This window comes from Habropoda laboriosa, unplaced genomic scaffold, assembly GCF_001263275.1.
Source record: "Habropoda laboriosa isolate 0110345459 unplaced genomic scaffold, ASM126327v1 scaffold295, whole genome shotgun sequence".
Lineage (NCBI taxonomy): Eukaryota > Metazoa > Arthropoda > Insecta > Hymenoptera > Apidae > Habropoda > Habropoda laboriosa.
The window spans coordinates 960,454-987,439 of NW_017100429.1; the positions used below are offsets into that span (position 1 = coordinate 960,454).

Sequence of the window (26,986 nt, forward strand, 5' to 3'; positions counted from 1 at the left end):
GGACGAGACATTATTGCCATAACTATGACGTAGGTTATAAAACTGATCACTCACGACGTAATTATTAAAAATACACCTGTGAAATATAAATTTTTTTTTTTACTGTAATTACTGGACTGGGACAGTGGATTGTTAATAAACTGCTGTCTTCGTTTAATTAGAGATTTACTGTGCAAGTCATACGACAAGAATCAATAAATTGAAGTCAGGTGAGAAACATATCAGCTCTCACTTTTTCTAAACAAAAGACCCTCTCTACGTGTCGATTCATTTTCGGCCGTAGCACTTCAAACGTGCACCCGAGGACGAAATAACAGCAATTCACAATTTTATTAGACTGTGAAAGGGTTAATCAGAATTTCGCCGGGAACAGGCTTGGAATTTGGCATTTTTCTCTTCCGCTCGATACAAAAGGCTAACGTGACGAAAATGGTGAAAAGAGAGAAGGGCTGCAGCAAAAGGGCGAGGAGGCTTGATTAAAAGCCGATAATGACTTTTTCGACGCCGCCCGGCCCATTCGATTTTCCGATTCGCCTTCACGGTCGAACGCTTCGCTTCTTTTAAAGAAAGCACGCCAGAAATCGTGGCTGCCGTTGACCCGGTGCTCCGGATTTTCCGGCGAATAGCACGTGAATGAAATGGCCGACCACGAGCCGATTCTACCCCGCCGATCTCTCCTCTTTCGTCCTGGAATTAATCCAATTCTCGATTGCCAACCAGACGACCGCTCCTTCTCTTCCCCTTTGGCTGGAAGAAAGCACTGACCAGGGACAAATAACTTGAGATCACTCTGAGTGATTTTCGAAATCGTGCTCGATTCTCACCCATCGAGAGATTCTACTTGGTGTTTCGCAGTTGTATCGTGATTCCGCTTCAGCCAGGTATTTTCGCAATTTTTGAGGTTAGGAACCGGTAGGATTATTTTTGAAGAGGTTAGAACGTGAAAATATGATTTATGTTTTAGAGACGAATGGATGTTTATTATCGCAGTTGAACAGGTGTATAAAATCAATAGAAGAATTGTAGATAAAGTGGGAAATGAATAAAAATTGAACGACATTTCGTAGAGAGATTCTTGGAATGATATATGAAAATGAGATATCATTGATCGCGAATGATACGGTAGAAAATCGGTTGCCGATGTGTTAAGCTAGATCGAAGAAACCTGAATTTTTCCAATTCCAAAAATTTCCGGAGAATTAATTTCGAACAATTCGAACGACGAAGCAAATTAATTCCACTTCGAATTACGATGAATTTCAATCGAATAATTCTACCAGAGGATTTAACGTTGTACGCGAATTTCGATCGATGAAAAATTTCGCGTACTTTTTCCTAAAAATTTTCCAACATTCCGAGGAAAGTTCCTTTTACGGACTATTTCACCGGTGTGCTCTGAGCGTGGTGATCGCGAAAAGTGTCCGACTATGGAGAGGTAGTTGTCTGGCTGTTCCAGCAGTCGACACTTCGGCACGTTTAACACGGGGAATTGCACTTTACGGCAGAAGATCGGGACAAGGTGCGCGCGAACCAGTCAAAGAGAGACATTTTTGTCGTTTCCTGGGAACGGCGTCGCTCTCGAAAGCGCGCCTTCCGGCATGTAGAAAGGCTGCGAGGGGAGAATAAAAGGGTGGATACAGAGGCTGGCTGGCTTTTAACGTGAGGGGGATGGGAGGTTAGATTATCCAACTTTTCCCCCTCGCGTATTCCCGTAGAATGTAGTGGAATGTAAACGCGTCTGCCACGATTATGGTTTAATAAAGTTTCACATTGTTATTTTCCTCTTCGATTATCGCCGCTCTGCAGCTTTCTGTCCCTGTTAGGATTCGTTCACGTTTTCACGATCCATTTACGCCTGTTTTCCTTCGAGTTACTACGGCACGTTTATTAGAAGGAATTTAGCGGGTAGTTAATCTTCGTATCGAAGCTTCATGTTTGATATATATCGAGTACTACGGTATTTGTGTTCAATGCCTGAGCAGTGATATTCTGTGAGTAACGCTCGGTACCTGATTGCTGGTGCTCGATAGGCAATTTTTGGTACCCGGTATTTTTTTAGAACATATTTTTCTGTTTTTGCAATTAGCGCAAGCGTGACCAAAGTTCAGAATTAAAAATTTTCGAAGAGTCTTTCTGAACGTTTTCTAGTAATAGTGTAGCTTCTTCGAAACTTTATTTCGACTACTAGAACTTCTCTAAACATTTCTGTCTTCGCAAACTCGAAATTTTCGCTGCCCTTCTTCGAAGTAACATGGAATATCGGCCTATTTCTCCTATCGATGTTCACAAGTGTGCAATTTCCAGATAGTAAATTTAAGGAAAAAGAGAAGCGGTGAAAAATAAGAAAAATGTGTGCAATCTTTAAAAGTACTAAAATCAAATTCCGAGAAGAAAAGAGAATTTAAAAATTACCCAAATTCAAAATAATACAGAACTTATTAAACAGATAAAATACTATATTATGTACTTGTTACACAATGAGATTCCAGACTGAACAATTCTGTTTAAGACCTTAAGAATCTTGCAATGACTGTTTAGATTTACTTTCTCATTCAGTAAGTGTCTTAATACTTACGAAGTGTACCTATCACCAAATATCGACTATTGTAGTTTCAGTACGAAATATCCGTTCTTCCATACCCAAACGTCATTACTCACCGTTCAATCTAGAAAATCGAAACCTTGCAGTGGAAATTCTTTCAGGAAACTCTTTCTCGAATATATGTGTGAAAGCATCTCCCAACTTATTCCCTGGCCCATCTGTTCACAACTCTGACTAGTTCAGGTTAATCCATACCGAGCATCGTCTCTAAACTCATAATTCCCTTTTCCCAGAAGACGAACGAAGTAGAGGTTCCATCCTACAGAGTAAGGACGATTACTCCCTTCTGATTTTTATTATTACCCTCTCCCCCACTGGTTGGATACCGGTCCTTTTTATTGGCCAGCCGGCTTTTACCTTCTTACTTTCTGGCCCGAGATTCCCTCAGGATGAAACAAAGGGATCGAATGGCCCTGAAGACGCGAAACATCGTCACGGAGGAGGCTGCTCTCTCTCTCTCTCTCTCTATCTCTCTCCTCCCTTCAGGCCATAATACGATCGGGCCGGGGGAAACTTTTTCTATTACCCCGCTTGGAAACTTCTTCTCTCGAAGCTATCGAAGTATCGACGCGTGCTCGCCGTTCGCCATGGGATTCCTCCCACCAGTTCTCTGTTTTGTTTCTGTTTTCGCGTTTCTCGACGAAGAGAAAATCGCGATGAGAAGATGCAGCTGAAAATTTATCATGCACCGGGTGGTTCGTCAAATTTACAACGGAGGAGGAAGGAAATTGCTCGATTTGTTTATTTATTTCCGGACCTACTTCCGGATAGAGAGTTAACTTACGAAAGACGAGGATGATAAACGTATTTTATGAAAATTACTTATTTTTATTTTTCCAATTTATCGAGTTTAGTATGGATGCAGTCTTAACGCCTTGGCACCCCTGCGCGCTAAGGGCTGGGTCAAGTAAGGACCTCGCGCGACGCGGACCTTGCTCCGTAGAAACCCCCAACCTGTGCCAGGGTTTCCCGGAGGCAAGAGAGGGGCGTCAAGACACATATACAGGGTGGTCCACGCAACGTGTGCACCGGTATAACTTCCAAAATATGCGTTGCACGAAAGAATGTTATATACAAAAGTTACATGGTTTAAAAGGGTACACTATGTAGTGCGTTAATTTTTTTTATAGGTGGAGGCGTTTCGGAGATTTGAAGGTCAACTTTGTTCTTTTAAACGGAATACTATATTTTTTATATCAAAATATGGTAGAGTATCGAATTGTAAGTAAAAAAGTATTGACCGTTATTAGCCCTAAACCTAATATCAATCAAGTTGTAGATTCAATCTTGTAGGTTGAATTTCCAACTTGATATTACGTGAAGAAAATTTTCAAGTAATAAAGTGAAATTACTCGTTAGCTATTAGGTTGGTTAGGTTACCATTACATGGTAAAACCATGTAACTTTTGTATATAACATTCTTTCGTGCAACGCATATTTTGGAAGTTATAATGGTGCACACGTTGCGTGGACCACCCTGTATAAGGACGCGTTGAATAAGACTAAGGAACATGTTAGAAAGATTATTAGAAAACGGGTAGTTGGTAAAAACGGACGAGAAAGGAACGAGGCGCCAACGACGGACGGATAAGTAAATAAAGTTTCAACGTCTGTTTAAATAAATCCTGACAAGTATTATTTAGACCAGACAGCCCTTACATATTTTCTTTGCTTTTGTTAAGGCGTAAAACTAATCATCAGTAAAAACCATTGTGCATATTTTACCTTTTTTTTTGAATGCATAGCGACGATTGCCCCTTTGTATTAGGATTAAGAATTTTACCTCGGCCGTGTTAATTTCATTTACCTTGGCTGAGCCAGGGCAACCAATAAAATATTACCTGCTACGGTTAAGGTATGAGGGAAAATCCGACACATGCCACTCGAAGGTACCTGCAGTACCTGAGGGTCACGGCGGCTTCTCCTACCTTTGTAAAACCACCAATCAGACACTTTCTCATGTCCGCATTTATTATTTAAGCACGCATTCCTTAAAAGAAAAATCAGATTCTAAATTTCTATCAGCTGTTCAACACAAACATTATTATCACCAATCTAACGCGTTTTTCTAAGTCAACCATTGTAGAATAAATTTAAAGTTTAAGTGTTATCTATACTCGTGACATCATTCTTTCACCACCGTCCAGTATCCAAATTCAATAAATATTCAATCGTCATTAACGTTGACGTTTGAAGTGAGCATACACGAAAGACTCTCTTTCATACTCCAACTTGTTAAATTGCTCACGCCTAAACAGTTTTTCCTTCGCGTTTCGTCGAGCTCTTATCATTGCACAGTGACATATCTTTCCGGCATATAAAGTAAAAAATAGTTTTGCAATTGAAATACCACATTTTAATGTATTGCCTTAATCCAATACCGATAAAAAGAAATACGTATCAAATATTTTTTCGAGTAGCACTGTTTGCCAAAGTTTCATCGATATCGGTGATCATCGCGTTCCCTTGTAAGTTAGATTAGATTAATCAGTGTATCTATGAATCGTATCTTTTTCTATCGATTCCTGTGTAGCGTGGTTTGTACGTTTGTCGATTCGATTTCGAGAATTGTCCCGGAGAGAGACAACACTGGCAGATAAATATCCTGCGATATTCAAATTCCCGGGAAAACGGACCTGTTTTCGAATGCACCGGTGTCACGAGTCGCAGGAAATCGGCCCCGCTAATTAATCACTGTGCCGCATAATAAGCAGCACAGGGTTCGATAACGATAACATCGGTAATTCTAAATTCGTAACACGCCAGTGGTGCTTACATACGCTCGATAAACACCGGCCAACCAGACTCTCTCTCTCTCTTCGCAACCCTCTACTATGCTCGACATATTAAATTATTGCTAAGGAAACAGAGGGCGCGGTCCTAGCGACTGGTAAACTTTCTGTTTACACTGCCCCCCGTGTACGTACGCGCGACAAAACGCACGAGTATGCGTGATCCTGTCCTGGAAAGTCAGCCATCTAATCCTTAGGATAATCATACGGGATGTTTTGTTGTCGTACTCTCTCAGATAATGGAGATTTGCTGTTTACAGTTGCCGTTAGAATTGTCCGCGATGCTTGGTGTCTAATGGATTTGGCTGAGAAACGGTAGATTCGGATAAGTAGGAAAAATGCATAGTGAGAAATAATGCTGATCTTGTTTGGACGGTGGAATAAAAATGGTGTTCAAACTAAAGAATCCCTGGAGTATGAGGAAACGAGGGAAAGTACCTCTGGTGTGTTGGGATACAAAGGGGAAGATACCATACTACCTGTGCAGATAGAGAAACAGAAAGCAAACAGGAAAAGTGTTCGAAATAGAAAAAAGGTAATATCTTTATCAGATATTTTACAGAAGTGTAAAGTCGAGCTTCAGCTAGAGCTGGAATTATGCTTAACCTACTTAAATTTTTCTTTAATTAAACGATCAAGCAGAGGTGGAAACGTGAAGTGAACGATCAACGACGAGGAGAGAGATTAGAAATTAAAAGTTTATTGTTAGTTGTGAAGTCGGTGTTGCGGAACTGGTAAAAACTTTGAGAATCCTCGTAAAAATTCGTTAATATACGGGCAACAGTTACAACAGAATACATAGTAGACACCTCTGTAGCGAGAGCATGGTTGCACGGGGCGGTATGTAGCAGCATAATTGCGTACGCTGCACGGGTGTGGTGCATCCTAAGTGCAGGTTAGGCAGAGACGTGTGTGCAGGGGGAGTAACCGAGTCGGAAGTCCGTCCTAGCCGCAAGTTAAATAGCTTTCCGTTACTCGTCGGCGTACTGAAACGTGTGCGCCCTCAACTCTCTCTTTCTCTTCGACTCTGTCGCTCCACAACCTTCCTGCTCGCGTGTTGGTTGAATGAATAATGCGGTCGACGCACAGAGACCCTTAACAGGGCTTCACCAGCGTCCTAGTGTCCCTCTGTGTCCGCTTGACCAGCGAAAATATCCTCAAACGTTGTCCAATGGAAGGTTTCCCGATCGTGGAAAGCTTCGTGGCGCTTCTCGGCTAGTAGAGTGGCCGCTGTGAAATGGATAGGTAGCTCTGTAGATATCCGTAGTATCGATAGGAGGTTCATTATGAACTGATCGTTGTGTCCTCGAGGATAAGGTGCCTTGCCGCGGGGATTGTGCCCTCGTAAACATGAAATAGACCCGTAGAAGACAACGATATCGTGGTCATAAAACATTTATGGATGAGACCAGGCAGCCAGGCCTGGGCTATAACCGTTTCATATCTTTTTCACGGCGTCTCGCTGTGAGCCGTTTCAGGGCTTCATTCTCAGAGCGTGGATAGTCTTAAAAAATCGAACAGCTTTACGACGCGATAGAGGTTGATCTGGGGAATATTTCTTGCCGAATGAACATATACCCTATCTCTCTTCGTTTCTCACTTGTGCAATTTCAAAGGTGTAGAAGTTAGACGCCAGACTGCAGGCAACCCGCCTCCTTCGAAACCGCTAAGAATTCCCACTAAGAAGTATTGCGAGATATTTCCACGCGTTATGTATATTGTTGTCCATGTTTAGCCGTTGGACAGGGAATATAGTTTTCGGAGATCGAGTTCACGGGTTCGCGGAGCCGTGATTTTCGATTTCCATTAGGGTGAATTCCCAAGCGCAGTCCCCCAGCATCTGTACACACGTACGTACGATGCCGCTGGCTCCGGGTACAGTGTACGTGACCCAATTGAAAAGTCGATACCTTAGAATTCAGCGGAAGGAGAGGACCCACACCCCTTTTTCCCATCTCGTTCATCTTCTTTCGCGTCGACGTTGTCGTCGCGGCGCCTTCCACCTCCCTCCTCCCGCCCCTCCATGATGTTGCTGTCGTCGAACACGTTCCGGATCTTCTAAAAGGCGACTTGCTTGATCAGGATCTTGTCCCCTTTCTTACACATGTGTTTTTGCATATCCACAAATGAAAATAGGGGTGGATGAAAAAAAGAACTTGGAAAATTAATTTTCTTCCAATTTCGTTCGAAATTCGAGTAGCGAAACCTTGGCAGAGGAGTTCCCGCGACGAATCACAATTTTTCAGGTTTCTGGGTCGGCTCGTACGGCTTCCATCGATTATTCCATCGATCTCACGGTCGCGTACGTTACTGTACAGTCGGGTTGCCGGTTATCCAGGGGCTGCACGGGGCAAAGGGTACGTGTCCAAGCCGCTTAGAGCCGCTTCTTGACCCGCAAACCTTGACCGAACCTCTTCGCTACGGCATGACTTTCTTTCTTCTGGCTTTCAAAAGTCTCGAAGCCTGGAAGTTTCTCGAGCGTGTGGCGAACCTGTCGTCAGTTATCGGCCGTTTCCTCTCCATTGGTTCGGCCAGGAAACGACCGCTAATGTCCCGATACCTGATCGATTCTTTACGAGCCAGAGCATCGACATGACGAGCATGAAGAAATTTCGACGAAAACTGTTCCTGGAAATTTTTCAGTAATTTCCTTTTTGTTTTGGAAGGAAACAAAATCGACGAGATATTTGTTCAATTCTCAATTTTGTCTCTCACTCTGTTGAAAATTCTCGAGGGATTCTCAGGCTAAATAAATGTTTGAGAAATCTTTTTTCCAGTTGTAAGGAGGGAGGACCGATCTTTCCGGTGAATTTCCAGGCGCCACGGGACGAGTAATTACACCGGCGACAGTGTGGCGGCGGATACCAGGCGCAAACGCAATTTATTCCTCAACGACGGGACGCGACGCGTCTCTCTCTCTCTCGCTCTCTGTTTTCAGTCGTCCGCGGCGGAATACGCATTATACGACCTCCCCGTCGTAAATTTCATTCTACCCCTGCCGATGTATGATCGCGAGCGGCGATGACGCATCACGCGATAATGCGTCCCCGCAATTTCCCGCGTATTTTCGGATAAAGTAATTCACACCGGGGCCCCATCAGCGCGCATTACCGCCCAGCCGATACGCGATTTACCCTTTAATCCGGCCATTCTGACGCCATTCCCCTCTCTCGATTCACGAGTTTCGCGAATTAATTCGTCCACGAGGAACACCTGCGTGTAGTTTATGCCAGGACGAACCGATATATCTATTTTTCTATTAATTTATTTAAACTGATGACGAATTTTTTCCAAGAGTTATTCGTTTTTACCGTAGGAATTATCTCAAGAGTTGGATCTACGAGAATTGCCTACGGTTGCACGCAAGGTGTTGGATAAATAATGGATCAATCAAGCAAAGGTTGATTGGAGGATAATGTATGGAACATTTTTTGTCCTGTAAACTTCTGCTTTATCTAGTTTCGTTGAGCAGTTATCGAATTTTAAATATGCAGAAGTTAGACGCCTGACAGCAGGCAACCCGTCGTGTGTAAAACGCTCTTACGTGATTTCTCTAAGGTTTCGAGTGGGCACTTAAACAGTATCTGATGATTATCTGAGGTTCTCAAGCGTCTTATTTTAACTTTAAGGGTTTACCAGTATATCCGCCCTCAAGTCGATCAATGTAAACCGGAACGATTTATTTTCCTTGTGTATGTGGGGAGCAGTGTCGCGTCAAAGGAGACGCAGAAGCGACGGGAACGTCTGCGAGCAGGAGGTAAATGGGTGCATTCAGTGCGCTAAGCATTCCTTTGTTCCAGACGCGTGATTGACGCGGAATGGTTCATGGTTTCCAGCCACTCTCGGCCGCGCCAAGATTACCCTCGAATAGAACGCTGAGGGTGATCTACATGATTGAGCCACCTGCTTGGAGCAGATGAGCGTGTTCTACTTTACAGGATGTTGCTCCTCTTTCAACTGCTCTGAATGATGGTGGGCTGAGGAATCTGGGAAATGATATGCTAAATTGTTACTTAATATTTCGGATCTCCCTTTGATCTGCTAATTGAATCAAACGAAAACATGGGGCAAACGTGTAATTTGCAAACTCTGGACTTTGGAGTCTAAGGTTTACGTTGACTCTGGACCCAAAACCTTAGATCCTAGATATTAGATCGTGTGTTGTTGGCATTGAACATTAACTATTGGACCTTGGACTTTGTATCTTTTAGATTTCTGGACTCTGGCCTTTGGATCGGAGATCTTGGATCCCATGGACCTTGATTTTGAACTCTAGTGGATACGCCCTCGAACATTGAACGCCTTAAACTCTATTTTTTGGACCTTCGGTTTAAAATTTTGGATCCTAAGTCCTGGATTATAAATCGTGGACTCTGGAGTCCTTGGCTATTGAAATTCTCCAAAAAGTGGAAACTATATTTTCTCGGTGGAATGCGTCGCTTCGGTAAAGAATTCAGTTCAGTTAGTTACTCGTCTAGCACGTCCACCTCATTGACCCAATTATTCACGCTTCGTTAGGGCTTGAGTAAAGAAAAAACGATCGCAGGAGGCATCCAGGCCGATAAATTATGCTGTCTTTTTATGGAAGAGACGAATCACCGTGAGTCGCGGATTAATAACACTTTCCTCCTGACTTGTCTCATCTCATCTGTCACGCCTTCCCTAACACTTGAAACAAAATAGAAAAGTCGTTCCTTTTTCTACAGCCAGACGAATTCGTAAAACGAAAAGGACCATACTGCAGTAGACAGAGATTATAAAATTCAACAACTAAACCCCTCTATTCGTCGAAACAGGCGGTGCTTTTAATTAAAGGTTCCCTGTTGTCGTTTTTTTCCCCAAGTTGTCTCGCAACGAGAAAATATTTCCAGCGAAAATGTGTCTTCCTAGGGGTCGTTTGGCGCGTGGCCAAAAGAAAAGGCGTGGAGGGAAGAATTCAATTCTCCACGGGTTAGTTATTCGCGCCTGCGCATTCCTGAAAATATTAATTTTAAGAAACGCGCAGGCCAGTTGAGGCCAGGAAAAAAAACCTATTCCTTCGCTTCGCCGCATTAAATTTCACGTGCCAGCCAACCCAGTTGAAAATTACACTTGTACTCCATTTTCGAGCTCGTTTTTTAATTCGAGCACACTGTTTACAGTTTCGACCGTTCGTTCTCGCTGAAAAATCCAATATTAGAGTAATCGAGAAGATTACTGCTTGGACAGCGAATGAAAGTGTAGGTTCAATTTGTTTTTATTTATTTATTTATTTTTGTTTTTTCGTTGGACGGAGTAAAATGAAATTTTTGATCAGTTCGTGTTTACTTTTACTGTTTCATTAACTCACAGTCGTACCACTGGGAATAAAAATTCGCAATTGCAATAGATTTAAAACAAAAAAAAAAAATCGCCACACGTTAATTTTTACGTCGTTTCTGTTCACTTCCAAAATACTGTCTACCAATTGAATATCACCAACGTGTAATTCATAGTTCGTAACAGTCGCTGGACTAGTGTCTCAGTCGTGCAGCGTGTGACCTTGAGAGTCAGCAGACTCGACACGAGCTATAGCCTAGCGTGATCTCGCTCTACTCGAGTTTCTGTTTAACGTAACCTCTCCCAAACGGTCGAAATAATTTCCAACGCCGCAAACACATCTCCAGAGAGGTTGGATTTCACTTTGGCTCGAAGTTTCGGGCGTCCACGGAATCCGGGAGGGGATAGGATTCAGCCCGATCAGATATTTTCGAGCACGAAATTGAATTTCCAGCGAGCAATCCCGCGACAGACAGTCCTCCGGGCGGGCAGGGCCCTCCCGATTATCCGTTGATCAGCCGAGCTTCCTTGTAACAGAGTTAATCCCAGGGACGTTAATTAAACAGCGAAAAGCTTGGTCTCTCCCACTACCTCCCTCGTCCTCTGATCCATCGTGGCCGTCTTTCACCGGCGGATTATTCGCCGGCAGGCTCTTTCTTTTCGTCTCGATCGATCTTACGCCTCGCCTTCACGCGCCTTTAACGAAATTAGACCCTGGCTAGAAGAAACCCCCTCTTCTTCCGTCTGGAGGAGGGGTAAAAGTCTCGTCTCTTATTTCCCAAGGCTATCAATCTTTCCGTTTATCCGTCTGGCGGGATCCAAAAACGCAGTTCGCTTCGAATCGCGTCGTTTATTTTTGTTTTCCTGTGAAATATTTTTTTCTTCTTTTTATTTAAAGATAGAAGGAACGATGTCTCGTGTTTTTAGAATCATTGTTCGAGTGAAACGACTCCTATTTTAATAGACCGAGTCTTCTGGTTCTACTTAAATTTTTGTCCAACAGTTAGGAGGTAGACACGGCGAGGATTCTACCCTGGAATTCCGGAACGCATTTCCAGCGACCATAAATCATTCACCGTAGCCGTGTGTGCCACTTCCATCCCCTCACCTAAATTCTGCTCCTTTTTCCACCCCTAATTGTTTTTACTCAACTTCCTCTCGCCTTTGAATCACACGGAACACGCGACCCCTCTTGGCTGGCAACCGGTCCTTTCTCTTTCGCCAGCCTGTTCACGGTTCCAGGATCATCCTCTTTCCCCAGGGGCACCTGGCGCCCCTGTCCCTCCTCCAAACTAATGGCTATCGAATTGCTAAGCTATTATACGCAATTCCAGCATAGAGGAGCTACAATTCGATATCCTGGATCAATTTCAAGAAAATTCACGCGAATAAATCTCCTTTTCATTTCCATAACCGAGATATCGCTAGTTTTAGACTGTGCTTGGCCGGTTGCCTGATATCAAGCGCTCAACTTTTGCACCGTTCACACGCTGTTGCTAGAAAATGATGAAAAATCGAACATGTCTCTGATCACCTTTCGTTCATCTACTTGATGTATAATTCTGAAAATACTTCGCTTAGGCTAAGTTGAACGTACTTTGTTTCTTGGTCTCTTGACACTTGCTCGAGTGCTTTCAAAGACCTCGATGGTCATTTCACCAATGTCTGACGGTGTAATTGCAGCCTGTAGAGACTTGTTGCAATTAACCAGATGGTATTGAGACTTTGGGGAGGATCGATAACCACTTGGCCAAGATTTTTTTCGAGCGGTCCAAGCTGCTCCAGCCTCGATAACCACTCGGCCAATTTATTCGAAAGGGAGTCCACCCTCGGTGAGCTTCTTCTGGATCAATTTAACAGTCGATGACCACTTGCCCTTGAGGTTTCTCGGCCATCAGCTGGCCGGTTTTTATTCAGTCGACACCTGGCGGAACCTCTCGAGCCTCCGATAAGTCGACTTCCACTTGGCCAATATTTTCCAAAGCCGCGGGGCTTCGGTTTCTCGCTGGCGTTTATCCACTTAACGCCTGCTGAGCCGGCCGAGCCTCGAACGGTCTTTAAAACGGAGTTTTCTGGATCAACTAGCCGCACGTAGGACTCTCTAACGCTAGCTGTTATCCGATTTCACTGGTCATTTGGTCATTCAGTGACCACTTGATCGACGCTTAACATCGATTAACTCTAAATAACTCGAGCCGGATGAACTTTAATGGACTGAAATTAATTAAAATTGATCGACTTGAACGAGAATTCAGTGCAGCGGAATTGACTGGAACTGCTAGCGCGAAGCGTGAAGCGTGAAGCTCACTTCTGTTGTGCCAGGTCGCGTTTTCCTTATCGGCCGAGGATATCGTGTCAGGGCAATTACGACCGTATAGCGTTGCGCTTAATGGAAGACACGAACAGACGACGAGCCAGCTCTCCGAAACGAAGTGATCGTCACCGTAAAAAAAGTTACTTTTAACCCTCTCTAACTCGGATTTTTTTATATTTCTGTTACAGCCGTCATGGATGCGCAGCAGGGAATACTGGGATGACAGCTTCGAGGCTCGTTACGCGGAGCTGAGGAAGGATCCCACCAGGCCTCCGTTAAAGGTAATTACATAAATTTACAATTTAACCAGGGCTTTTATACTAGACAGCCTCAAATCCCTCGGAAATGTTAAAAGAAATGAATATTAAAAGTAGTATCCAGAAGAAAGGAAGAAAGCTCCTCAGAATGATTCATTGATTAAAAAAAAAAAAAAGTGGCTTCGAAGTCAGTGGATGTAAAAATGGCTCGGAAAATATGCTTGCAAAAAGGCTGATAATTGTGAAATCCACTCTGTCGAAAAGTTTCACGCAATTCAACATGGTGGAATGATCGCGTAAAGTGTCGAATCGTTGACCAGAGAAGTGTCTCTCCTCCTCCCTCCCCCCCGTAATATGTGTTTGAGTGTGATTCCCGCATGTCGCGGTTTTCAAGCAAACCTTTGTGCGCTCGCGTGCTCACATGCTGCTCCGTTAACCAGCGGTGGTCCCTTGGCCCTTGACGTGGAGCCACTAATGGGAATGTTTCATCAAAGCTCACGGGGAGAGCGAGCTTTTTGCCCATGCATTTTCAATATTTAGCCTTGTGGCTGGTTTATTTATTCGGCTGGGAAAAATCCCGACCGCTGTACCGCGTTTCCTTTCTTTTCGTTTTTCTGCGTGAGCTTTGAGTGCACGATAACGAATCCCGTTGTCGACCACTTGCTCTGCCCCGTGTATATCCTTCTTTTCACGATATTCCAGGGCTGGACTGAGAATTCCGCTGGGAGAAATTGACGGATTGTGAGTTACAGAATAAGGATAAGCATATGTGTGAGAATTTTCTTCGAGTATGAAATTTCTTTGTATCGAGAAATTGTTATTAACCTGTGAAAGTACATGCTTCTACCGGATATTCGTGAAAATTTCATCGAAAAATTTCAGAGGACGATTTTGGTGCAGCACGTTTTTGAAGACGGCATTTATGGTACTTACAAGAGATACTTCCGTCAGTTTTTATCTGAAAGGAAAAACCGAAATTTTCTGAGAAATAAGTCATTTGAACTAAAAAATGATATGTTTAAAGTTTCAAATGTAAACTGTTATATCTCAGAGAGCTCTAGTTATCCTGTAAGATAAAATTTCACCTTCCAAGTCCGAAAAGTTCAATTTTTCACTGTTCTGATGGATTCACCGTCAATTGGAACAAAACCAGAACAAAATTTCTTACTAGAAGCGCCTTTAGAACTTCATAAGTGTCATATTTGCTTGGCTGGTTGCCTGTCATCAGGCGTCTAACTTCTACAGAATTAATACTCCATATCTAAAGAACCAAACAAAATTCAACACGTGTGTATACGAGCAAAAATATTCCTCGAATCGTCCCCTGTGTTTCCAGTCAGTTAGACTAATCGGTATTTTTGAAACGGCCTGTAGAGATCGGTTAAACGCGGTGGAAAAGAATGAACGCTGTGCGACGATAATCCGATCTGTCTAATGAAGCGGTAGGGAACCGATGGATGGGAAGGCGCGTTTACAAGTAGCGCGGAGCAGGCTTAGCGTGGCTCGTACGTGCTCTGCAAACCCTCAAGGCGGATCCACACGGCGAGGAGAAACTTCGTTAACGAATCTCCGAAATGCCTCGGATGCGTCGGCTTAATTAGCTCGCGAACGTGAATGCGGGTTGCCGGTTACCAGGCGCGGCCGGAAGTGAAAGGCGAATCCCCAGGCGAGTTTCCTGTTCGATGGAGTCGATGCACAGTCGATACTCTGGCCTCGTTTGCTCGTTAATATGAAAACTTCCCCGTGACACGTACGATTCTCGATGTTTTTCCGAGGAAAAAATATTTCGCGGGATTTTTTCCTGCATTCAAAAGAATAATTTATTTCTGTGGAGATTAAGGTCAGAGGAACTTTTCCTCGTCCTCGTGGAATACTCGAAGTAGGAAATTCCAAGTTGGGAATTTTTTCATCTTTTTCCAATTCTCAGAATTTCATTTAGACGCGACCTGACGCAAAATTCCCCGATAAAATTAAACGCGCAAAAGGGATAAGGCGGAGAACGATGATCGAATACGTCGGAGGTTATGTACACGACCCTTGACGTCACCTATTTACCTCTCGCGCACGATCTCACGGTACCAGAGCGCCATAAACACGCCAATATTCTCCAATCTTCCCTAACAAGGTGATACTACTCTCCTCAAGGATATAGATAACCTGGTGAAGGAAGGCTAGAGGGGGTAATGTCGCGGAGAAAAGTTCACCACGCAGGGGAGGAGCTTGCTCGAGCTGCATGGCCGTCTGTCGACGATTTCCTTGATATGTGATTCCGTGGAAAAAGACCGCGGAACAATCGTCTGAATGTCTGATCGAATCAATTTTATTTCCTTCATTTATTATTATTATTTTTTTTCTTCATTTGATCTATTCAACGAAATTTTCATTTGATTGCAACGAAGAATTGAATGAAATGTAGAATACACACAAAGAATTGCACATAACCTCGAAAAGTGTACAATCAAAATGGCGACCAAGTGCAACAAAATGGCGTCTGGGTAATTCGAATCGACCAATCGACAAACAAACGTAGAAATCGTTGAAGAGAGGCGAAGAAAGGAGGGAAGGGCGTTCAGAGGTGGATGTGGAAGGTGCATCGGACGCATTCCACGACTGAATCGGCATTGTTGTGCGCGTTTTCGAAAAGGCCGCCGCCCAACCATTGTGACCGGCCGACAATGGTCTGATGAGCCGGTATTGTCGAACTTGTCGAACTCCGGTGCGATGAAAGGGTCGAGGGGAAGTCGCGTCCACGTTTGGCCTTGCCCTGGCAAGTACGTACACCTCTTGGGAACGCCGCGTCGGTTGAAATCGCCTCCGTTCAAGAACCACTTCCGCCTAAATATTTGTTCTTCCATTGAAACTTTATCGTTCATCATCGGACAGTCGTTAATACTGCATTTTTCTTTCGGTTAAATACCAGAAGTCTAATTTTTCCAGAACACGACCTTTTTAAGCACCTTTCCGAACGCCTAATTACACGTGGTTCTAACTACCCAATTCTGGTACATCAACTTAATCAAATTGATCCTACAAGGTTGTAGCTATAATGAGAGCATTCTATAATGCTTGTTTGATAAGGCACTATGAAAATTTGCGTAGAAAAAAATTGTGTTTAGAAGAAATTGAACACTTTTCTGAACGTCTAATTACACACCAGCCTAACCGTTTAATTCTGGTACACTAACTTAACCAAAACTGCCTCCACGTGATTCTAATTTTCGTAGAAGCATTCTAGATCGCTTACTTCATAACTCAGCGCAAAAACTTGCACGTGAAAGGATTCAAGTACCCGACTATCCCGCATTTTCCGGAACAATCGCGTCGTCGCCCATTTCCTGAAGCCCTTATCGATCGAGGTCCGCGATTGATGAAGTTGCACCCTTTAACTGGAGCAGGGGAGAATCGTGAAAGAAGCGAGCGATGGACGATCGCTGGAAAAGGAATTGGCTTTCAGTTTTCACGTGAGAGCGTGTTAACCTAGCCGGTAGTGGGTGTAGTTGCACGAAGTTTGCAAGTTGCAAGGCCGGAAATTAACCTGGAGAGCTCGTGATGCACTTTTGGCGGCGACTTCTCCTTTCGAGAGTGACGTGGAAGCTCGCGATAGAGTCGTCGTCGTCGTCGTCGTCGTTGTGCGTGTGCACCTTTGGGGACGTGTTTCCGACAGTCCTAGGGAATTTAAGATAACATGCCTGCACAAATATATTCCCAGGAAAATAGCATCATAAATTACCAATTTTCACAATTTTTTCAAGCCCTAGAATCATTAACGTAGCATGTCATGGTACCGATATTTAGAGAATTAAGATATTGCCGGATGTAACACACATAAAATACTAGAAACACGCTCCTAGGGGAAGATATTATGGCAGAAAGGCAAACAGCATCCTCGAGACGAAACACGTTTCAGGTTATACGATACGTCCTCGTAAAAAGTGGGTCTGCTTCAGTAAACGTTAGTCTAGTTGCCTATCGTGGCTAGGGAAATGTAATGGAACCGTCACGAGTCGCTTGTCGGACCTGTACTTACATTCTACCAACCTCTGAAACCTCCCGTTTCCTTCGTCTATTTTTCTCCGAACAAAAATGGCGTCTGGCAGCCTGTTCGTTAACCTCATTTACGTTTCATTTCAACTAAAATTAAAGGAAAACAGTAATTTTAAAGGAACTAAGAAGCAAAAGGAAATTAGTACGAAATTATGTATCTGTGGAGAGAAATCTCTCGTTTCACCTCAAAGCGACAACCGTGATTGCAGAAAGTAACTAGAATGACAATAAGCTATCGGCAAATTCTTTTTGTCGATAAAAATTGAAGAAAGACAACGTCTTGAAAGATTGAAGAAAGAAAAGAGGGAGCAGCAGCGTGTTATACATATTACGTCTGTGTGGAAAGATCCTTATAAAAGCGTGTTAATCGTCGACATCTCGTGAATTCACTCGTTCCACTTGGAGGCGATAAGCGTGATTCCAGGAAGTAGCCAGAGTGGCAAAGTTATCGGGAAACCCGTCTATGGGAACGGATCATAGCGTTCCCAGCAGGGCTGAAGGGATAGGGGTGTATTAAAGGGGCGCCGCGATACCCAAGCTATCCAGTATCGTCTCATGCATACGAATCAGCCTTTACTCTGGTATCTCCAGTGGCAGCTTTCGCCTAGCCGGCTTATTAAACGCGCCAGATGACCAATCCGTAATTAACGCTTCATCCTTACGAACGTTACGATTCAACCGGCAGTTGGTACGACTGATACGAATACCAATCTACGAAATTTTACCCCGAATCTACCAATTTCTCGCTGTTGGTACGTTTAAACGTAAAATCGAATAACCCGTTTTGGATTTTCAAAAAGATTCAAAATCTTAGAAATAAAAATTACAAAAATGGACGATCCTTAGGCCCGCATTCGTATTTTTGACGAATGTCGCTCTTTGTAGAAATATTTCTGCTACCGTGTCTCCGTCGTTTTCATCAATTTTTCAACGAAACGTTCAAGAATTCCAGCGAAAATTTTGCACGTTTGAATGTTTCTACGAAAGTTTACAGACGAACGAAAAATTTTCAAATATACATCGATCTTTCTCGTTCCTGTGTCTATGCGATCCCTTAAAATCATCGATCCACCGGAAGTGAGGGGTTTCACGTGGTCGAGCAATAAACGGGGCCGCATAACAGGGATTCGTCGGCGAACTATGCGCCAGTTTAACGTGCCGCGGCTTCCACGCTGATTATGAGCGAATGGATATCGGTTTATTGTAATCCTTTGTGTCAGTGCTTCTCAACCAAACGTGTTAACCCTTTCTCTCTTCGTACATCCAGTTCCTCCTTTTTCCATCACGAGCTGTTGCTAGTTGGATGGATGGATGGGACGAGTCAGCTTGAAAGATCAAACAGTCGCCGCCCCCGTTAAATATTCATAAAAGAGTGTAGAAAGCCGGGAGAGAGGAGGAGGAGAGAAAGTCGATGTAGAAAAGAGAGGAAAAAAAATTGCAGCTAGGCTGAACCGGGTATGAATTTTCATTAACGACGAACTTTTGGCTCGGTTGGTCGAAAATCAAATCGAGTTCGACGAATTTCGAATGCAATTCCATTCTGAAATCTGCATACTCGTTGTATTGGTCGGCGAGAGAGGAAGCGTTAGTTACCAAAAAGAAAAAAAGGAAAGAAAAATAGGTTACAGCGAATATCTAGGCGCGTTCGTCTAAAAATTCTCTAGGAAAGTCAATTTTTTCCAGAGGCTTCTTACGAGATATACATACTACTCCGTATTCAAAAAGTTTCGGAAAATATCGTGGTGCACAAAAAATTCCTACCAACTTGTCAAACAGTCAATGAACAATACTTTAGTGGTTACGAGATCTAGGAAGATTTGAAAAACACCGTAAGTGCTTTTTTTAAATTTTTAAGGCAACCAAGTGTATACTGCTGAATAATTTCTACGTTCTTCGATCTGTCCTGGAATTTGTTGAATAGAATAGTAGATACACACACTGTGACATTTAACGATCGAATAGGTTAAGTTGTCTCCGCGAAAATTCCCTAGGGAAATTTAACGCTGGAAATAAAAAAGCAATTTTTCTCGTTACATCCTCGTTCCAGCTGGTCCACGATGAACAACAATCAAGCCAAGCGAATGCACGGGGCGAATGAGCCAATGGTAAATCGTAATGAGTCCCGCAAATTGTTTTACGAGCAATGTTGGCCGGCCTGCGGCCGCATTACCGGCTCGACCCGACAGTGTATCAATTACGAAATAACGTCGTTATCGTGGCGAGCCTGGTCCCGCCTAATTAACGAATTTCCAGTCTGGACTGGCCGGTCACGTCGCTGTTTGAGAACCACTGGCGATGGCTCCACGTTGGAAATTCGTTAAGCGAATTCTTTGGAAGAATATAAGGCTGATGAGTTTTGGGGTATCTGGTTTCTAACCTAAAAGTCGGCCATTTTGGTGTTACTTTATAAATCTAAGGGATTAATTGGTGTGAAGCTGGATTTGAGTACTCTTCGTTCAAAATAAGAATAACCTCGTTTCGCGCGCGGGACGTGCCTAAGGCAGGGCTAGAACGTCCAAACCCCCACTTAACCGCCTACGTTTTTCTCCGACTTACCCTCTGCTGCGCTCTCTGTCTATGCGCAGAACGGACGAAAATCGGCCCGAGAGCGAGGTTATTCTTATTTTGAACGAACAGTGGAAAAGTATCTAGCAGCGCTCTTTTTCTATTGGAAAAATTTTCCTCGGCTTGTAGGTTAGGTACAGCGTTAAAAAGAGATATTTGACACGCAGAAGAAATTGTAATCCTTGTTAAAAATTGAAGAAATAATTTGAAAGATTTAGACTTAACATTCTGTCGTTTAAAAAATTGTTTTTCAAGATAGAGATTAAGCGTGTATTTTTATATGGTTCCAGGTGATCTTGGTGCCCCATAGTCACACGGATCCAGGATGGCTGAAGACATTCGAGCAGTATTTCCACAGCTCTACGAGGAACATCCTCAACAATATGGTCTCGAAGCTGCAGCAGTGGCCAAATATGACGTTCATCTGGAGCGAAGTGTCCTTCCTGTCACTCTGGTGGGAGAGGTGAGCAACCCAACTTCACATCCATTGGAATTTTTAACATTGTGTACACAGGGTGTCCAATACAGATGACAGCTTATTCTGTGGTAAAAAATGAGCCAGAAATATCGTACATAGGTCCACAAACATTGCATCGAAATATCGTACCAAGTGGAAATTTTAAAGGTTATGTTAGGTTAGGTATAAATTTCACCAGAATCTTGTTAAACTTTTCTCCAAAATGGAACGTTAATTCTGTAAAAGTAATTGTCATACACTGAAAAGTTCGTGAAAAAACGCTTCATAGAGGACGGTGGCCACACCATGGTGTCGTTTGTCCCTTTTTCTTCTTCACCATAACTTTTTAACGAAGCATTTTCAGAGCCACGCCAAAAATTTTTGCAATTTACTCGAAATTCGTTTTTGTTCGATCGTCCCTACCACAAAAAAGCCTCCAGGTCAAGGCGTCAGTTTTTATGCGCGCGTTAGGGATCTGCCTTGTACGTGTCCCTCGAAGACGACAGTCGTAAAGGGCGCCATTAAGGGGGACCGTGATGGCCATGCCTCGAAAGAACAGTTAAGGCGAAATATCCGGTAGGACCTTCTCTCTTCTCTTTTTTTTTTCTTCTTTCCCCTTGACGATCGAAAGAAAAGCGAGGGATAAAGATGAGGAAGTATCGCAAGCATAAAAGGGGATCTTGCAAAGGGGGAACGAGATAAGATCCCCCTACCTTCACTCTGCTACGTATATCCAGGCACTCCTTCATCGAATTGATCGGGACAAAGACGATTGAGGAAAACGGAAATCGCCTCGAATGCTATTCCATAAGAGGATCATGTGAAAATCGGAATATAGATTTCCTTGGACCTGGTGTGTCGTAGACTGCCATAAGATGGCGGCAGATCGAAAACTAGTTGCCTCTCCAACGACCTGGAACGCCATTAAGCGAGAATAACACGACTATGGCATATGGGGTGGAAATTGTTGCGCCATTATGGGGCTCTCCTTTGTTTTTTTTTGGGCTCGATACCAAGATCCGAAGTGCCACTGCGGAAATCTGCAAGTCTAGGTGCGATAAAAGTAAGACGAAACGCTGTGATCGTAGTTCGCCGATTTGGTGTAACTGCTAAGTCACGTGACTGTCAGCCCAGTGGCCTGAGTTCGAATTTCCCTTGAATAAGGAATATTTTTTCTTAGATCAAAAATTCTTTTCACTTCCCCTCTGCTTGAAGTACTCTCCTATTGACATCCAAAAGTGTGAACATATTTTCAAAATACTCCGAAAATTGAATCTAGAAATTTGAAAAGAGGAGATCTGAAAATCGTTGGAACGGTATTATTTGGTTCAATGTGTGTATAAGTACGCTATACGTACCAGCGGAAATTCTCCCGGAAATTGAGATGGAAATTGGGATTCAAATGGACTTTCTATGAGGATATAGGGACTGTTTGTCAGCCTTGAAGAGTGAATTCATCTGGTCACAAATATCCAGGAAGGGTACTTCTGGTATTGGTGTGGATTCGATCTCCATTTCGGAGATCTGTGTGGTTCAAAAATAGCCTGTAAATTCTCAGTGGAGCAAGATCAATCTGTAGAGAGTGTTAACCGGAAAACCTAAAGACGTCTTCGTGGGGGATCGACGACTTCCTCGAGATCTAGGTTATCGGGAAGGCGGAAATGGCCAGTGAAACGGAATTTGTTGGTGGTTTACGGACGACGTGAAGGCGGAAAGGCGGGCATTGCGAGGCTGTGTAGTGGTGGCTGGTCGTCGAATCACGTAAATCCCTCTGCTGGAATGCGGCGCGGCTATAAATATGATTTGTATCGCGGATTGTATCGTGCGAAATTACAAGTTGCGGCGTAACACGTTACCCGCGCTATCTGCGATGTAACTTACAATTACGTGGCCGGTATATCACAACTGGTCGCCATCAGGCATTCGCGTTTAACCCTCTTGGTGGGAGAATTATGCCCGTGGAAAAGTCCACCGCGTCACAATCCCTTGAAACGAAGCGGAATTGGATCTCTGCATTGGAAATAGTGCAGAGGAATAGTAAGGTTAGGTTATGATGTTTCTACACGTTAACAATAATTAAGTTGAATTGTTTTCAGTTGAATAATATTTCAGTTGAGTTTAGGTTACTCCTACTTTGGAAATAATTAAATTGGTATGGGTTAAACGACAGCTGTACCTTTGAAAGAATTTACTCGGGTGAGATTAGGTTACTTCTGTTATAAAGAAATTAAGGTTACTTGTGCTGTAAGAATAATTAGATTAGAGTAGGCCACGACATTTCTACTTTAAAACTAATTAGGCGAGGGCACACTACTTCTACTGGAAAAATAATTAGGTTAGGGTGCACTATTTAAAAATAGTGCAGAATAGGTTAGGTTACTTCCACTTTAAAAGTAATCAAGCTATTTCTGCTTCAAGAATAATTACTTCTACTTGAAAGACAATGCAAAGGATCGAAAAAAATTGGGAACCACTGTGAAGTTCCTTGTCAGAATGGGAACATTGTAAAAAGCAAAGTTGCTGATGGAATTGATGTCTAGCCGCAGCAGCCAAAAGCCTGTTCTCAAGAAACAAATTTTTAGAGGAAGAATAGAAGGGAGGGGAGTGAAACGGGGAATCATGATAAGCTGAAGGGAGATTTAGCTGGATCGGGGATCACCACGGTAACCTTCGTGACCTTAACCCGAAGCATGGGGGATGCTGGAGAGACGAGCGTGATTCGTGGCAGCTTTATAGCTGGCGTAAACGATCTAACGAGGGAACGAGCCCCCAGTGGGGGTGTTATGGTTCCCACGCGATGCTCGCTTGCAGAAATCGTGAAATCAAACATCGATTAGTACCGTTAAGAACGATTTTGAATACTATTTGCTCGATTTTTCTAGGTTAATTGTCGTCAATTTTCAGGTTACGAATGTCAAAGTGGAAATTATTTTATTTTGCAGCGCCCATCCGACTAAGAAGATGGTCGTGAAAAGGTTAGTGAAGGATGGAAGGCTAGAGATGACAACTGGAGGCTGGGTGATGACCGACGAGGCGACGTCGCATATCTACGCCATGTTGGATCAGCTGATCGAAGGTTAGTCCGGCCATTTTGAATTTTTTTCATCCCTCAATAAATCCTCGAACGTTCTGCTATTGTAAATTAATCGAGAAACCGTCGGGTAAATATATTTTTCTAACGTCTCTGAGATCCAAAGTCTCTGATCTACGTCTAAAAATGATTTTCCATAGAAAAAATGGAACATTTTGCGAAATGACATTTCGAAAGATTAACTAAAGAAGGAAATTGTAAGTAGAGGGTTGGGTGAAACGCAATAACTGGAGCTTTTCTAGCTTCGAGGAGATTCTCAAGCTGCGGAGCAATAAAGATGGCGGCTGCTTCCTCGGGAATGGCGCCCTCCATCGCTCTTAACGCCCTCTGATTACGAAAGGAAAAGGAACCGGGGCAGTTTAATGCCCCAGGATTTTATTGTGCAACGGAATGCCTCTGATTACAGTCTCGAGGCTTCCACGGTGATACAACCGGCAGCCATAATAATTACCGTTCCCCTAAATACGTCCTGACGTTATCGTCGTCTCGGGGCCATTAGGCGCGATCTTGCTTCGAGTTATGACGTTTGGGAGTCGACCAGATTATCCTGACTATCCCTCGGATGTTTCTTGGAATCTTAATATACGGATAATCATTTGCATTATCCCATTTCTAACGACATTACCTTCAAACTGTTACGGATCACTTTTAAAGTTAGGATTGCCTCGTGTAAATTAGCCTTAAGGTGTATTTGAGCCGATAAATTAATCCAAACTTATGGTTACATGCTTTTAAGAAAGTCATACTTAAATTTATAATAAATACAGACGAAAAAATATCCCTAGGCCCAACCTATTGTAGACCTCTTTCTACGTGTTTCCACGAACATAGGCCTAAATTGTTCATCAGAATTGGCCGAAAATTGAATATAGAGAGAAATCGATCCATTTTTTCTTTTCAAAATTTCATCTATAATTGCTACAAATAGCAAAAGGCTGGATCACGAAACGCACGATGATCTCTAAGGTCAAATTGGCGTCCTGGAAAGCAAGATTCGCTACATAGATCAATTTTAGATCAATCTGGAAATCCTTCGGGTCTGTTTCCATCGATAGGGAACCGGGATTTGTTGGTAACGTGTTGCGTTTTCGTCGTTGCATATTCACACGCGGAACATTCGCCGATATATTCGGCGTGTAATGCTCGTGAGCACGCATATTGACCGCGCCTGGCCTGGAAATTTAACGTCCTAAGCGCGAAACCAGCCGCATACATATTCAGAAGCCTAATAATTGGAAGTTAATATAGCCAGGCCGGCGCATTATTTCAATGGAACGTGCGGATCGTACGCGTAAATTGCGGCCCATCGGTTTGTCCTTGAATCCCAAAAGCTTTTCAGCTCCGTTTCCACCATTTTGATCTGTTCCTGCCACTTCTGCCCTCCCCCCCTCTCTCTGTATATCTATTTCGCTCTAGAATTATCGTTCAATTGATTACAGTAACGTTCGAGTAAATCTAATTAGGTTAGGTCATACCGAAGTAACTCGATTCAGGCTCGGTCTGTCGTGAAGATGGCCTAACCTAAATTCATTCAACCTGGATGTAATATAAGATTATTCGATTCTAGACGTCATTCCGCTTATCCAGGTTAATAGTGATTTAGATCTGTGTGATAATAATAATCTACTTAGATTTGGTTAGGTCAATCTAAACAAACTTGACACTAACCAAATCTAACCTAACTTTCAACCAGCTTTCACCCACACACTCTTGCCTCTGCCCAATTCCATCTCAACCCAGTATACTTGAAGGAAGAAAAAAAATGTTCAACATCGTCGTATATCGGTTTCTATAGACCGAAAGCTAGCACAGCGATCGCAGACTCACTCTGGCAGACCCGGAGACGCGAACAACCAGCTTCCTCGAACAGTCCTCCTCGGCTAGGTCTCTGGAAACGCGGAATCGCGTAAGCAGCGCGCGATAAAGGATCGTGGGGTATCCCCGGCAGCGGATCTAGTGTAAATATCGCGGGATAAAAGCGTTTACGGTCGCGTGCTATCGCGTGCTTTGAAATTCCGCCTCTTACGGCTGCCAGAGAACACATGAACCAACCCCCCGTTGGAAATACAGGGAAGCGCAATCGAAGGAAAGTTCTCGCAGCGATATTACGCGGCTGAGATCCTCCTCCTCCTCCACGCTCGAGAATATCCTCGACGAAAGCTCTTCTCGTGTATAAAGGATGTAATTTAAGTCCGCTAGGATACACGGAGCATCCACCCTGATCTTTTCCCCTTTGGATTTTCCTCTCCTCCCGTATTTTCCCCAAGGTCTAAATGATGCCTCGCCGTTGCCTTAGCCTTTCTCTGAATCGATTTCTCCAAGAGATCGATTCCTGGAGAGCTAGGCCAGGCTGGCTCTCTGCGCGAGGATTCGGTGTTTCGAAGGCTCGTCAAAATTCAAAACACCTTGGAATGATTTTTTTTAGAGATGGTCTAAGTGTTGTTGAATCCCGTGGCATATTATTAGGCATTTTATACAGGTGTATACTACGTACAATTAAACGATCGAGTAGAGGTGAGACGTGAAACGAATAATTGATGGTGTGAACAGGGATTGGAAATTAGTTTGCTCGCTAAAATTTTGCGAACCTTCCTGAATAATTTTCTGAGGTTCTGTTCAAGGCTAGACGATGTTACATATGCAATCGTTGAAGATTTACGGAAGAATTTGGATATAATAATTAGAATCTTGAAGTACATCTGGCTAGACACTTTGGTTCAAGAGCGATGTAACTTCTTGTTTCACTCTTCCAGATCAATTGCAAGTAGACAGAAAGCATACTTTCAAATAAAAACACCGATTACAGGGTTGGAGGATAAGTTGAAATATACTCTTCCCTCGATTATGCCATCAAAAGCTATTGCATTTATGCTCTCAATAATAGTTGATGTTGTGTTTAACTAAAACGGTGTCCCATAGTCTCCTGAAGCATTGTAATCTGTTACATTAACAATTGACAGTGATTTTATACTGCAACAGGTCATCTGAACCTAGATACCCTATTAGCTGTTCTCTGTCCTCTATCAGATCCTCCATTCGGAACCATAACTATTCAAATTTATTCCCACTTTACACTCGTAACATCTGGAAAACCCTATTCTAGACTTCTAAGCTGACTGTAAGCTTGTGACAATTTCGGACGTGCAAGAAAAGCTCTCTTTTTCCATTTTAACCAAAAGTAACCGCTTCGTCACCAGTTACAATCACCCACAATGAGTCTTGTGGTTCGTTTACAATACCCAGACAGTCCTCGGAAAATTCTTAGAGCTAAATGAAAAAGAATTCGAGAAAAAGTGCTTGGATATTCGTTCCTCGTGCTTGAATGCTTCGGAAGAAGGAAACAGGAGGGAGGAGAAAGGCAGGACGTCAGTTGAAAGCGATCGCGACAAACGATGAGTTGTTTTTCGAGTGCAGACAGGTGACATTCGTTCTCCAGCTTCACGGAGGACGCTTTATTTTCACGGGAAGAAAACTCGACGATTATTCTCGGGGAAATGCAATTAAGTCGCCGGTCCTTGCTCCTCTTTTCCCTGGACAATTATTTTTTTTTCTTTTTCTCAAAATCT

At 43.2% G+C, this 26,986-nt stretch overlaps 1 protein-coding gene across 1 annotated transcript in view; it reads left to right on the plus strand.

The window, feature by feature from the left end:
• The window catches only part of LOC108575673 (alpha-mannosidase 2), a 77,280-nt gene that overhangs the window by 32,679 nt on the left and 17,615 nt on the right, over positions 1–26,986 (plus strand). The window contains exons 3-5 of the mRNA XM_017938532.1: positions 13,195–13,287; positions 20,163–20,335; positions 23,272–23,405. Of these exons, the coding sequence (XP_017794021.1) occupies positions 13,195–13,287; positions 20,163–20,335; positions 23,272–23,405 (400 nt within the window). The remainder of the gene's footprint in view (positions 1–13,194; positions 13,288–20,162; positions 20,336–23,271; positions 23,406–26,986) is intronic.